Source organism: Ambystoma mexicanum, chromosome 4p (genome assembly GCF_040938575.1).
Source record: "Ambystoma mexicanum isolate Mex_15411 chromosome 4p, UKY_AmexF1_1, whole genome shotgun sequence".
Classification (NCBI taxonomy): Eukaryota; Metazoa; Chordata; class Amphibia; order Caudata; family Ambystomatidae; genus Ambystoma; species Ambystoma mexicanum.
The window spans coordinates 859,901,330-859,915,834 of record NC_090927.1 but is presented as its reverse complement, the minus strand read 5'-3'; the positions used below and the strand labels follow the sequence as shown (position 1 = coordinate 859,915,834).

The window sequence follows — 14,505 nt, the reverse complement described above, 5'->3', positions numbered from 1 at the left end:
CGCCAAGCGGTAACACTCCGAGATGGCTAAAATAATCCAGCGAGACAAAGTCTGTTTCGTCACAGCTTGCCCCAAACGCTTCCCAGCGTAACCAATAAAGAGTTGATCGTCCACTCTGACCCGGGACATGCGTGAAACATAAAAGCTTAAAGCTCTCCTAGGATCAAGCCTATGGAGCCTCTCCTCTTCCTTACCAGGATGTGGAGGAGGATAGAATGCCGGAAGAACAACATTCTGGGCCAAATGAAATTCCGTCACTACCTTCGGAAGAAAAGAAGGACGAACACGAAGGACAACGGTGTCCTTGTGAAATACAGTGAAGGGAGGCTTAACTAAAAGTGCCTGTAACTCACTCACTCTGCGAGCGGAAGTAACTGCAACTAAAAACACAGTTTTCAGAGTTAACAGCCTCAAAGGGCAAGAATGTAAAGGCTCAAACGGAGCACCCATAGGAAACCTAAGAACAAGGTTTAAATCCCAACCGGGCACCAGGAAAGGTGACGGAGGGAACACATTAGTGAGCCCTTTCAGAAACTGTGAAATTAAAGGGATTTTAAAGTAAGAACACTCTTCAGACGAGCGCTTAAAGATGGACAGTGCCGCCAAGTAACCTTTAATGGTACCCACTTGCAAGCCCCTGTGGGCCAAAGAAAGTAAAAAGGACAGAACCATGGGGATGTCACATGCAAAAGGATCCACATTCTGAACTCTGCACCAGTCGCAGAACTTACGGGAACGGTACAGAGACTTTTTTGCTGGCCTTCGGGCCGAAAGCAACACCTCCATCACGTCTTCAGGGAGGTCCCAATCCTTATACCTCAACCTCTCAGACGCCAAGCGTGAAGGTTGAGGGATCTGACCTCTGGATGGAGAACCTGACCCTCCTCCCGTGAGAGCAGATCGTCTCGGTAGGGAAGACGACGTGGAGGGCAGATGGACAAGTCGAGAAAGTCTGGGTACCACGTCCTCCGAGCCCACACCGGAGCAATGAGGATCATCCGGGAACCGAACCTCTGTAACCTCCGCAGCACTTGCGGGATGACGGGGACTGGAGGAAACGCGTACAGCAGCGGGAATGACCACTCCACCACGAACGCGTCTCCTAAGGCTCCTTTTGGAGGAAATTCCCGCGAGCAAAACCTTTCGCACTTCCGGTTGACACTGGAGGCGAAGAGATCCACTTGAGGGGTCCCCCAAAGGGCGAAGATCTCCAGGAGTATCTCCTGAGCCAACTCCCACTCGTGAGAGACCGAGCTTTGCCTGCTCAGAGCGTCCGCCGTCACGTTTTCGTCTCCGGCCAGATGAACTGCCGAGATCGAAACTTCCTGCTGGATGGCCCAGAACTCGAGCTGCATCGCCTCCCTGCACAGAGGAAGTGACGCTGCCCCCCCCTTTTTTGTTGAGGTAGTGGATGGCCACTGTGTTGTCCGTCAGGATCAGGACATTCTTCCCTCGCACAGTCGGCAGAAAAGCCTTCAGGGCTAGCCTGACGGCCCTCAGCTCCAACAGATTGATATGGAGTCTGGACTCTGACGGAGATCAACGACCGCTGACTGTCAGCCCGTTGGCATGAGCTCCCCATCCCGTGAGGGATGCATCCGTCACGATCGTCACCTCCGGCCAGGGAAGCCAAAACGGAGCCCCCTTCATCAAGTTGCCTTCGACGGCCCACCACAGAAGGTCCCGGGCGACCGAGGACGGCACCTGAATCGAGTCCGACATCCTGCCGGAGGACTGCGACCATTGCGTCTTGAGTGCCCACTGCAAAGATCTCATCCGCAGGCGAGCCTCTGGCACCAGAAGAATGCAGGATGCCATGAGGCCGAGCAACCTCAAGAACTCGAACGCTGGGAGCGTCTGGGCATGCTGAAACTTGTGCACCATCTGCCGAATGTGAAGAGCCCTCACCTGGGGAGGAAAACACTGCCCCAGGGAAGTGTCGAGCACTGCTCTGATGTACTGGAGCGCTGTGTTGGCGTCAAATGGGACTTCTTTAAATTGAGGGAGAAGCCCAGGCTGTGAAGGGAGTGACAGGTGACGGATAGATGATCCAGGACTTGCTCGGGAGAGCTCCTCCTGATCAACCAATCGTCCAGGTAGGGGTAGACGTGAATCCCCCCTTGCCTGAGATGCGCTGCCACCACCACCATGAGCTTGGTGAAAACCCTCGGGCGGAGGTCAATCCGAACGGCAGGATCCGAAACTGAAAGTGCGAGTCGCCAACCGCGAACCTCAGGTACTTCTTGTGCTTGGGATGGATCGGCACATGGAAGTAAGCATCCTTGAGGTCGAGTGACACCAACCAGTCCTGAAGCTGAAGGGCCTGGAGGACTTGAGAGAGAGTAACCATCTTGAACTTGTCCTTCCTGAGGAGTTTGTTCAAACCGCGCAAGTCCATGATGGGTCTCAATCCCCCGTCTTTCTTGGAAATCAAAAAATAAGGGGAATACCATCCCTTGTTCCTCTCCGCTACAGGCACCAGTTCTATGGCGCCTTTCTCCAGCAGGGCTTGAATTTCCTGCGCAAGGAGCGGATCCGGACACCGCAAAGAGAGGTTCCCCAGTGGATTGCCGCAAGGCCTGTGCCGAAAGGGAAGACAGTAGCCGTGGGTTATGATCTCCAGAACCCACACATCTGAAGTAATGGCTTGCCACTCTACAAGATGCTGCGCCAGCCTTCCCCCAACCGGCGAACCATGGGACATGGCCTCATGACTGAGCGGGAGCGGCTGCGGCGTAACCTGAGGGCAAAGAGGCAACTGCCCGAGCGGCCTTGGCACCACGGGTACCCTGTCGTCCACCTCTGGTACCCCTGCGTTGGCCTCTTTGACTGCCAGCTCCTCTCGCTTTACTGAAGGACGAGTAATAGCGAAAGGAACCACCCCTCCACTGCTGTCCCCTAGGACGAAAAGGCAGAGGTTGGCGAACTGCAGCGCCCAACGACTTTGCTGCAGCTTTTGAGGTCTGCAACCTCTCAAGGCTCTCGTCAGCCTTGCTGCCAAAAAGGTGTTCACCGTCAAAGGGCATGTTGAGGAGCCGGGACTGCACATCCGGAGCAAACCCCGACTTCCGCAACCACGCAAACCTGCGTATCACGGTGCTCGCCGCCATGGACCTACTGACGCATTCAGCTAAGTCCAAACCCGACTGAACGGACTCACACATGGCATCCTTACCATCCTGGACCATAGCAAGGAAACCATCCCGTTCATCCCCTTCGGGAATATGTTCAGCCGCTAACGCAACACAGTTCCACAGAGTGTGCGTGAAACGAGACAAGGCACAAATGGAGTTGGCCGCCTGAAGCGCCATACCACCAGAAGAAAACACTTTCTTCGCCCAGCCATCAAAACGTTTGTCGTCCCTATCAGGAAGGATGGTAGGGTACGACGCCTGCTTTGCCGGGGCAGTGGCCGCCTGCACCACCAAACTCTCCGGAGTGGGGTGCCTGGTCAAGTAGCAGGGGTCACTACTGGCTGGACGGTATTTTCGCAACAAGGATCTGCCCACCGCCGGGAGACTCTCCGGAGCAGTCCAAGCCGCCGCCACCCTTCTCTGCAAAGCCATATGGAACGGCAGTACCGGGTCAGTTGGGGGACCAACATCAAGGATGTCCGTCAGATCATCCTGCACAAACTCCCTTGGGGGAGCAGACCATCCCAAGTACTCAGAAACCCTAGCCATAAGGCGCCGGTACGAGGAATCGGCATGAGAGCCAGGCTCAGGCCTACAAAACTCCACCTCCGGAGAGGTGTCTAGTCCACTGGCATCATGCAGTGACTGTCTCAACTCGTCAAACTGACTATGGCCCGAGACAATTTCATCTGGAACCTGACTAGGAACCAGACCATCAGAATCTTCATCCGCCTCTGAAATATAGTACAGGTGGTGAAAAGAAGGCACCCTAGAGTGCCTGCTCTTAACCAGAGCCTTCCTAGGGGGTTCACCCGTGCCACGGGGTACCTCCGACACGAAAGGCGTTGAGCGAATCGGTGCCAGCGTCGAGAGAACCGGCATCGGCGCCGAGAGGATCGGCGTCGAGGAAATCGGCGTCGACGTCAGATGCAGCGCCTCCAGAATCGGCGGCGTCGACACAGCCCTCGAGGCCAGAGCCCCGAGCGTGTCCCTCGACGACCTGAGCGTCGACGGCATCGACGACTTCCTCGGAGCCGGAGCCTCGAGAAAGCCTGTCGACGCCCTCGACGCCTCAGACGAAGATGCCTTCTTCGAAGACCTCACAGGTGCACACGGTCTCGAACGCGTCGAGGAGCGGGACCTGGAACGGGTACGTCGAGAACGAGTCTCCTTGTCCGAACGGGACCTCTCCCGTGACTCGTGCCGACCACTCTTGCGAGCGGTGTCTCTCGACCTCTCACGACCAACCCCACTCGGGGGCGCGGACGGCTTAGTACCCTGCGACTCAAGAATCGCCAGCATTTTCTCCCCGAAGGAAGCCCATTCCTCCGGCGTCGCACGGCTGGTGGGGTAAGCGACGTGCCGGGCAGAGTCCTCCGAAGAGGACCTGGAAGACGACCGGTGTCGGCGCTTCCGAGAATGCCTCGAAGAGGCTGAGGAGTGGCGAGACCGACTCCTAGAAGGAGACCCACAAGACTTCCGACGATGACGCGGAGAGTCACCCCTCGAATCATCCGTCGAAAGCCCCGCAGACTTCGACTTCCGGGGCTTGGACACCCGACCTACCGACAACAACTTCTTACGTTCGCGTAAGGCTTTGGACGTGAGCGACTGGCAGTCGATACAGTCATCCGTGTCGTGGGCCTCCCCGAGGCACCAGAGGCAGGCATCGTGCGAGTCCGTCACCGACATCTTGGACCCACACTCCCCGCACTTCTTGAAACCCGGACGCGGGGTCGAAGACGAAGTAGAAGACATCTTCACACGAAGGATTTTCACAAAAACGAACAGGTTCGAAGAACAGAACTCCAAAGAGTCGAGGCGTTTAACCGAGAAACACGAAGCAACGCGTTCGCGGAAAAAACGGAACTGAGGCTATGGGCGTCGTGCGTCCTACTTATCACATCGGATGACGGCGGACGTCGGAGGAGGTCCTCGACGACGGCGCATCGACGCAGGACGCAGAAAAAAGTTTCCGAAGCAGCACAGCTGTGGTGATTACATGTCATAGATATGGAATACGTCGGAGGACCCAATCCCCTCGAAATAGGAGGGATCTTTCAGCCTTTTTATTACGAAGCATATCCAGTTGACCCTGTACATATTTGAGTGCTTTTTTGAGGCTTCTGGTGGGGTGGACCCCCAGCTCCTCCTGGATGTCTGTTATTTTCTTTTCCAGCGTTCGTTCCCAGTCCTGCTTCTGCTTATCCTTGGTGGCCTTGAACGCTATAAAGTGCCCCCTGATCACTGCCTTGAAAGCTTCCCAAACGGTCCCAGGAGGTACTTCTCCAGTGTCATTCGTTTCAAAGATTTTGTCTCCTATTGCTTGTCCCAACACCTGGTCCGTGAGAATGTCCGGCGGCAGCCTCCACCTCCAGAGGCCTCTTTCCCTTTCGGGAGTCTGAATGTCCAACCACAGCGGGGCATGGTCTGACAATGCGATGGAGCCCGTTTCCAGGCCCTGTATCTTACCTATCAGTCCCACCGACACCCAGAAGTAATCTATTCTCGACATTGTGTTGTGCACATGCGAGTAGTACGTAAAACCGCTTGCCTCACCCTTCAGTTCCCTCCAAGCGTCTTGCAGTGCCAACTGCTCCATTTTCTGTTTGAGCTGTTTTGATGGGGCCCCCTGACCTTGAGAGCCTCCCGCACTCCTATCCACTCTAGGTTGCCAGGCCATGTTTAGGTCACCTCCCAAAATTACCTTCCCTTTCGCAAACCCCTCTAGTTTCTCCAGGGTGTCTCGGAGGAAGCCGTCTTGCCCTGTGTTTGGTGCGTATATTGACGCTAGGGTTAGCCGGAGACCCCCCACCCCCCGAGTGTGACGTTTGCAAATGCGTACCTCCCTTCCCCGTCTACTTGAGAGTCTAAGGGAGTTGTCGCCAGACCCTTTTTAACTGCTATAATCACTCCCACTCTCTTTTCCCTGGCGTTCGCCTGTGCCCAGACCGTGTACCCTCTGAGGGTTACCTTCTGTCTATCCTGGGCTTTTATATGCGTCTCCTGGAGTAACAGAACATCCGCCTTCTCCCTCCTTAGCAGAGCCTCCACCTTTTTCCTCTTCACCGGTGAATTCAGCCCCCTCACGTTTAGTGAAAGGAATCTAAACTTCCCCATCTTATTCAGTCTATCGGTGCTGCTGACTTTCCCGCTAGTTGTGATCTTGTCTCTCTTCCAGGGTTCCCCTCACCCAATTTCCCCCTCAAACTCCCCAACAACCCCTTAACAGTTAACAGAAACTCAACTTTCATCACGAGGAGGGCACAGGCACCTAAGGTTGCTAAGGCGTTACGCCTATCGCTCCTTGCCCTCACTTGACTCGGGAAAAACTTTGCGAGGAGTCCTAAACCCCGCTTCATCCTCAGACCTGGATAGAGTCCTTTCCTGGACCCCCGCCAGGCCGCGGTGCGTCTGTTCTTCCGAGATTGCAATCTTAGTCTACTCCCGCCTATCCCCATCTTGGATTGGGCCGACGATTTGTGTCGGAGCATATCGTCTACTCCCCAGCGGGTTGCCCCGAGAGCCCACCCCCGTTCTGTTTCTTTTTTTTTCCGCACAGTGTCCCATCCTCTCAGCCTCTTATACGGCTCCCCCTTGGCTCTGGCTCCCCTCGGGTCCATCTCCTGCATTTGCTGGCCCATTATACACAGGCCTTCCTCACTGGAGGTCACTCTTTTCTGTTTGCCCTCCCACTCGAACAGAAGGCCAAAAGGGAAAGTCCACTTATATCTTATCTCCTTTGCTACCAGTTCCCTTACCAGTGGGTCCATCTCCCTCCTCTTCAGTAGTGTCGCCGATGCCAGATTCTGATATAACTAAATGTCGGCCCTGTTCATCCTAATGTGCTCCATTTGCCTCGCTCTCCGTAGGATCTGCTCCTTCTGTGGGTAAGATGAGAGAGCCGCAAGTACATCCCGTGGTCTTTCTCCAGGGGCGCCCGTTCTTCGCGGCCCCACCCGGTGCACCCTGTCGATTCCAATGGTCACTGCTTCTTGCTCCTCTAATATATCTCTGAATACTTCTTGAACCGCCGTCTTGAGGTCCTTATCCAGCACTGACTCGGGCATGTACTTAATGCGGATATTGGATCTGCGCGATCGGTTTTCCAAGTCTTCACACTGGATTTTCGAGATTATGGGTTAACCGAACTAGGTGTTCCTGCGTCTCACTGTTTTGTCTAGCTTTGTCTTCTACATTTTGCACTATTCTCTCAATGGTATCTGTCCTTTCCTCCAATTTGGCGACATCTAATTTCAGTTCCTGGACTGCCTGTCTCATATCGTTCCTCATTGAGGTAAATTGGTCTTGAACTGTAGACATAAACTTGTCTTGCAACTCCTTGAACCGGGCATGCATGTCATCTTTTGACGGGGGGAGATTGCCCTGGTTCGAGGGGGGAGAGGTCCGTTGTGGCTTCTACTGCCGATCTGTCCCTTGAGGATGCCGTGGCCTCCGACGACCACATGTGGAGTAAATTGGAGACTTGTCTGGGTGGCTGCGTCGACGCTTGAGAGGCGCCCCCCTTCCCTTTCGCCCTGGACATTTTTCAGTTGCTGGGGGTCCAGTTAAGGCTCCTGACGTCTCTTAAGGAGTTATGGTGTGACCTCTCTGGTTACGAGATTGATCAGCAGAGAGACTGTTCGTAGCGATTATTTAGTATGTGGGGACCGTTTCCACCCCCCCTTGTAGCCGCTCCCTCCGTCCGTGCTATGTTGTTTGACAGATGCTGGGGGCGGTGTGAGGGGGCTGCTGTCTCGCCGATGTTGTGCGTATGACCGGGGGCAGGTGTCCTTATGTGGGGGTTGGTAGGGGTAGGGAGGCCTTGCTCGCGCTCTCACCTCGGTCTCTCCTGCTCCTTTCCTCCGCGGCAGTGGCCCTATGTGTGTCGCACGTGTTCTCGGCGGGGATCCGATGGGGGCCCGCAGCTGCCTACCCCGCTCTGTAAGATGGAGAACCCTTCTCTTCCACGCCGCCTGTGCGCGGGGGAGGGGAGTGGGGGGAGGCCTCACACTAGCCCCGATGCCCCCTCCGCGCCCGCCGTTGCTTTGCTGAAGTGGGCATGAGGTGTCCGCGGTCGCCGGCGTGTTGTCGCCGTTGGCGCTTCTCCCAGGAAGAAAGTCTGGAGGTCCTGCGCGCGCCTCTTGAGCCTCTGGGCGGTCCTCCCGTCGGCCTCTCCCGGGAGACTGCTGTGCTTTCCCTCGATGGGGGGAGGGGACTTGCTTCTCGCAGCGGCGAAAACAGCCCTGGGGGTGCTCGTTGCGAGAAATTACGCCGCTCTTGTACCCGCTGCTTCTTGGAAGTAGCTGGTGAGGATCCGTTGCTGAGTCTCTCGGATTTCGCTGTTTATTGTGCTTTATTGTTGGAGGCCCGCCGGGAGCGCGGCTCAGACGCGACCTCCTCTGCCGGCGGCCATCTTGGAATCGTCGAGACCTCATCTTTTATACAGGTTTCCCCCATTCATGCACAGCTTAGCTGTGACTCACACAGCAGGTTGGCTGTCCTGCAAGGACAGTCAGCCAGCCAATCATGACTGGGTGCATTCAGGTAATCAAGGATACAAAGGACAGGGAGTTGCGGCACCTCCCTCGCTTCCTGCCCTGCCAGACACACTGGAGCCAGAGGTCGGTTTCAGCACTGAAGCCTGCAAAAGGCAAATAGAACTAAAGGGTTAAACCTGGTTTGGCGCACAGAGTAAAACCCAAGAAAGGCCTCACAAGCAAGAAATGGCAAAAAAAGAAGACCAGGGCCATTTTGACAAAAGGGGCACCCATGGGTGGAATACTGCAGCTGAGGATTCAGCCTGCGGTAAAAACAAAGTAGAAAAAATAAACCACTGCCACCAGCCATTAAATGTAGTGAGGGTAACATAAAAATGTTACATGAGTAGGTAGGAAAAGGGGCTACCAAGTAACCCCCCCCCAGTAGTTTCACATAAGATGGGGTGTACTGGACCTATATAGGAAAAACAGGTAAGTAAAGTCAATTTCACTTTAATACTCTTGGGAACAGTAGTTTACCCAAGAGAAGGTATTTAAACCTTAAGAGAAATCCAAAGGACTTCTCTGTGACACTGCATTGAAAGTGCTGTGTGTCACAATCCAAAAGGTGAGGCCTATGGAGTTTGTCAGAGTCCAAAACCCAAAGAAACACAGAGTCCAAATCAGATCAAAAATACACGAGTGAGTGAGAAAAAGGTCTCACTCACTAGAGGATACAAATCGAAAGTCCAAAAGCCCAGCAAAAGAGCTGGGGGTCTCCAAGGTTGAAGGGAATCGGCACATAAATTGGAATTCTCCCCAACACCAACCATAAAGAATAAGAGCTGGTTTTGTAAAGCATTTTTAAGCCAAACATTAGAAAAAGAGTCTTACCCTTCTCGGGAAAACAACCTGTTAACAGAGGCATTCTGTCCATGTGAAGGCTGTAGTATTCTGCTAAAAATGAATATATATTCCTTCTTAGATCATAATATCGAAGCCACATTCATAAAAACAAAGCCATGTCAACTAAACTTACATGAGCAAGTATGAATTATTTTCTATTTTACCAACCTGGTTTCCGAAGTCTTCTGTCTCAAAACTTTTTTTGGCATTCCCATTTCAACTGCCCTAATGAAATGAAAAGTAATTTGCATGGTTATCCGATTAGCAAAGAAAAGATCTATTTAAACAAAATAACACACAGCAGCAAACTGCTTCGACTACTTCTGTAATACTTTTTCAGGTGCCAAATCGGGAAAGGACTGGAGCAGAAAGAAAATCAATGCCTTATCAGATGATATATATAATTATGAAGAAAGCTAGTGAACATTTTGATTTGACTAAATTTAACTGACTTTTCAAGCATATATTAGTATTAAGGACGGCAGGTTTTCAAGTGGCCCGACACAAAGGAATTCCGCTGTAAAGTAGTAGGCTGTAGTCGGATGCAGGGTTAACAAGTTAAGATTTATTGCTGTGTTAACCTTTCCAACAGCCCCCTCAGTATAAACAACAAAACATGCTTATTTCTGCCTCCGCCGGCGTGCACTGTAAAGGGTTAATCAATTCAGAGTTCGTAGGAATGTCCTCTTAGGCTTCTCGCCTCTTTGAAAGAATAATAAACAGCTCACATAAATTCCCTTTTCTCAGACGCTAGCTTTCCGTTCCTTCGCCAGCTGTCCAAAATGGGGTTTCAAAAACAAACAGAGAAGGTAAACCCACGGAAACACTGTCCTTTGAAGTGGCTTACGGACAGGTTTCCCTTGTCAGTGAATCCGCCTCGGGTGTGTTTTTATGCGCTGCCGCTCCTCGAGCCTTTCCTGGCTGAGAGTCTGCCTCTTGATAAGGATCTCCGCGATGTTGCTCCGTCAGCCTCCTAGGACGTCCAATGTACATCACCTGGGGATTCCTCCCACTCCTCTGTGGTCTCCGGCCAGTGCTGCTGCTGTAATGAGAGATACCTGGTGAGTTTCCCGGGGCATCTTTTAACTCATGCTCTGCTCCTCCCCTCCATTCAGCTTCCACCCGCCTTTCCTGCCCACTTCCCACACCTGCAGCCCGTTTTCCTTCTCCCCTCCACCCCGTTCCATACACTGTTTGTCGATCCCAACCTGTACTTCTATGTCTGTACCGGTCACTATACCGCATTCCTGGGCGGTACCTATACCGCTTCCCTTTGTTCATTTTGTCCTTTCCCCCACCTTGACTCAATTTCTCGTGGTGGTTTATAGGACAAGTAGTTTTGTTTTGTCCTGCTGCTATAACCTTTTGGGGGCTGGGTCTGAAAGTTAGAATGGGGTCGTCTTATCTCCATTGCCTCTTTGACCTCCTCACATCCGCCCTACTGGACAAAACAAAAGACCTTTATTAGACAACTCTTTCTGTGCACCTCAACTTGCCCAAACTGGCAGAACGCCATAAAGGAAGACTGCAGAATTTGGGAGAAATATGTATAGTGCCCAAAACTTGATCTTGGTGGACCAACTGAAACCAAATCAAAGGGGAAACAAGTGCAGTTTGTTACTGGTGAGACAGTTTTTCTAAAGTGCAACTAAGATCTTCATAAAAACATACATCTAAGGCAGTACATATATCCACTCTTAGTATAAGGCTGTACCACCTGAGAACATTTGGTAGCGAAGCCAGAGCAGTCAGGTTTATTTTAGGATGGAGAGAGGGCTGTAGCCGGGAACAAAGAAATTGTAGCATATATATGGTCCCAAGAAACACTAAAATACTATCTATTGTAAAAATAAATGGTTTATTTAAATACAAGTAGACCAAGATAAATCAATGGTAAATAATTACTATCCAAGATCATATAAACACAATTATAAAACCAACTCAATACTTAAGGGATACAACCCAAAGTATAGCCTGATTAAGAATAGCAATTAGCAGTTCAAGTTGAGTCAAACCTACAACACATTCAGAATGGCTATCAGCTATTCTTGGGGAGTAAACCCAGATTATAGATACTTTTTGCATACAGTCATTAATTCAAGGGCAGTTGACCTCGTCAGTCATGCAGTGACACTCAGTTAAGAAATCACATACCAAACCAAAACTGTTACAAGTATGCTCCTTGCAAGATTACTTTCTAGAACTCAGTTCAGAGTTAGTTAGGCAACTAATACTTTCTGGAGGGGGCCTTAAGCTACTCAATGACGAGTATTAAAACACAATAACTATCTTTGGATGCACTAAGCAAAGTAAACTCTGTTAGGGGAGTTTTCCCAAAGTCCTACTGGCAGTAAGACTTTAGTAAGTAAGCTATCCCCATGGTTTATAGATCCACAACTCTTACTATCAGTCTATACTAGCTCAGGACCTTGATAGTGTGGTAGGGCAGTCAGGGGTATCTTAAGAGGAAGATGTGAGCTGTAGGGAAGGACTCTGAATCTTAGTTAGACAGGCACAGCAAAGAAGCACTTACACGCATATTAATATAAAAGATATATATTTATATTTACACCAGAATCACTTTAAATACTTCAGGTGGTAACGGTAGAACACTTAGGAATACTAGATAACACACTTCAAAGGGCACACTTTTGTGTTTGTTTGCAGTTACATTTGTAGCAACATGAGAAAGGGAAGAGACCAGGTTATCGCATCATCGGTAATTGAGAACTCATGCAGTTTTCAACAGGTTATATGGTAATGCATTTACCCTGCAGATCCATATAGGAAAGTCACTTGAAGGGAGAAAATAAGTGGTTAAGTGCAACATGAGCTTAGTTCAAGGTTCTAGAGACTGTTTCTTCGCCTAGCAAGTCCTTGAAGTCCAAAAATGCAACCTTCGCTAAAGTCAGTTCCCAGAGGGCTTGAAGTCTTGGCAAACAGCGAAAAATGAAGAGTTCCTGCGGATTTCTTCCAGTGTCTAAAGTTATTGAAGCAGCAAGTTAGCAACTAACAAAGGAGACCTAAAAACAGACTTGAAAACGGGACACAAGCAGGAGCCTGGGTCAGAGCAAAGAGGGGGTTGCCCTGGGCACTTCTATGTGCACTCCAACACTCTGGATAGACTTCTCAGAATCAGGTAAGCAATACCATTTTCCCCACAGTACCGCAAGTTTGAAGAAAGTGTTTGTGATGGCTCCTCCGCAATGTGGCAGCTCTGGACCCAACCTCCAGATTCCCTGGTCTGGTGACGAAAGGCAGGACAATAGACGGTGTCATTCAGCAGCAGTGTTGAGAGGGGACCTGTGGCACGACTTTCAGCAACTTCTTGGTTCACTCTGCGGTTCCGGCACCTTTTCAGCAGTACCAACAAAGGACACGGATCGTCCGGTCAATCTTCTTCGCTTCCTATTGTCCAACCCTCTGGTGAGGGGGTCTAGGTGAGTTTGATCAGATCTCTGGAGTGTCCTTAAGGGCTCAGCACAGATTTGGACGGATTCGGCCATTCCACAATGATCCAGTCGAAATGGGCAGCATGTCTCCTAGAAACTCATAGGACCACGGGAGATGGCTTGTTTTAAAGTTCGTCTTGGGAATGGTTGTTCCCACCAGCCACAGGGAAGGAGTCTTCATCTTCTGAGCTCCTCTGTTGCCTAGAAAAGGGGGTCAGGACAGCAGTGGTTGCTTCACGGTATTGCAAAGGGTCTTGCAGGCGTTTGTGGTCATCTTCTTATTCGGTTACTTCTGTTTCCTGTGGTCAACTTGCTTTACACTCCAGAAGCCTCCAAATTTTATACAGTTTCAGCACACATCTCTCTGCAATCTCTCTCAGAATTTTACAGAAAGGGGCGTTTGGCTGTCCAATCAGGACAGACAGACCATTTGTGGGTGCTGGTCCTATTCAGGCACTCTGGCAGACAAAGGACAGTGGGGTGGAAGACTCCGCCTCCACTTCCTGCCTGCCCAGAAACCCTGGAGCCTATGCGGGGATACCTACTGGTTCCCGCCGAAGGCAAAACACACACAGACCCAACACTCCCAGAATGGTAGAAGAAGGGCTAACAAAGCACAACCATGCTAGTAATGGCGAAAAAAGGAGGAAGGCCCCACGTTGGTACATGGGTGCCCCTATTGTGCACTGCCAAGGCTATGGACATAGCCTGCGGTATAGAAAATATACAATAGTTGGTAGAACAAGTCCACTGCCACCAGCCATAACTAGGTGCTTGTCTATGTGACTAAAGTCACAGGAGCAGAGAGGAGGGTTGCCAAGTATCCATTTGACATGCCACTGAAGGTGGTGTGTAGCAATCTCTCAGACTATAGAGGTTTGGGAGACACACTAAGATCCTGAGAATTGGTATATAGGAAAACAAATCTTAAAGGAGGACCCTAAGGGTCCCTAGCAACACTGCCCATAGGGAGCTGTGTGCTACAGTAGTAAAACACAGATGCCTTTAAGAGATATGGAGCAAACATACTCCCTAGTACAGGTAGAATACAAATAATAGATTTCCAAAAGACAGAGCTCATACCAATGAATGAGTGGGAAAAGGCTCCACCCATTCAGGATTAAAAGAAAATATGCTGGGGGTCTCACTAGGAGGGTGGATGGAGAACAATAATCATATCTTCCTAACAAACCCCAATTACACTTTAAGAATAACTCAAGGTTATTCAAGGAAGGAATGGACCCTTATGACTTTTTGGAAAGGCTCTAAGCAGTTTCAGGGGAGGCAAATTTCAGCGTTAAAGATTTAGAGGCGCAGCAACTAATCAAGGTGAGTAAGACCTAATATTGTAATAAAGGATTACAGTTGCTTTACAGATCAGTGAAACACAGATTAAGGTAAGCAATAACTTTACTCTATTTTAGGACTGCACAAAGCAGAAAAAGGTCAGCAAAACCCCTAGGCAGACTTATTCTAGACAGGCTATACAGCAAGTCAGGGGAAGCAAAACCTAGTTGGTGAATTTATACACTT

The 14,505-nt window shown here is 50.8% G+C and overlaps 1 protein-coding gene across 5 annotated transcripts in view; it reads right to left on the bottom strand.

Moving 5' to 3' along the window:
* LOC138453513 (centriolar coiled-coil protein of 110 kDa-like) overlaps positions 1-14,505 on the bottom strand; it is a 981,554-nt gene that overhangs the window by 169,575 nt on the left and 797,474 nt on the right. The window contains exons 12-14 of one of the 5 annotated variants that reach the window (XM_069606425.1): positions 10,368-10,562; positions 9,689-9,745; positions 9,509-9,571 (exon numbers count right to left, since the gene is read on the bottom strand). In XM_069606425.1, the coding sequence (XP_069462526.1) occupies positions 9,509-9,571; positions 9,689-9,745; positions 10,368-10,562 (315 nt within the window). Of the gene's footprint in view, positions 1-9,508; positions 9,572-9,688; positions 9,746-10,065; positions 10,563-14,505 lie in introns of those variants that run through there. The other 4 variants (XM_069606427.1, XM_069606426.1, XM_069606428.1 and 1 more) reach the window with 4 other exon arrangements.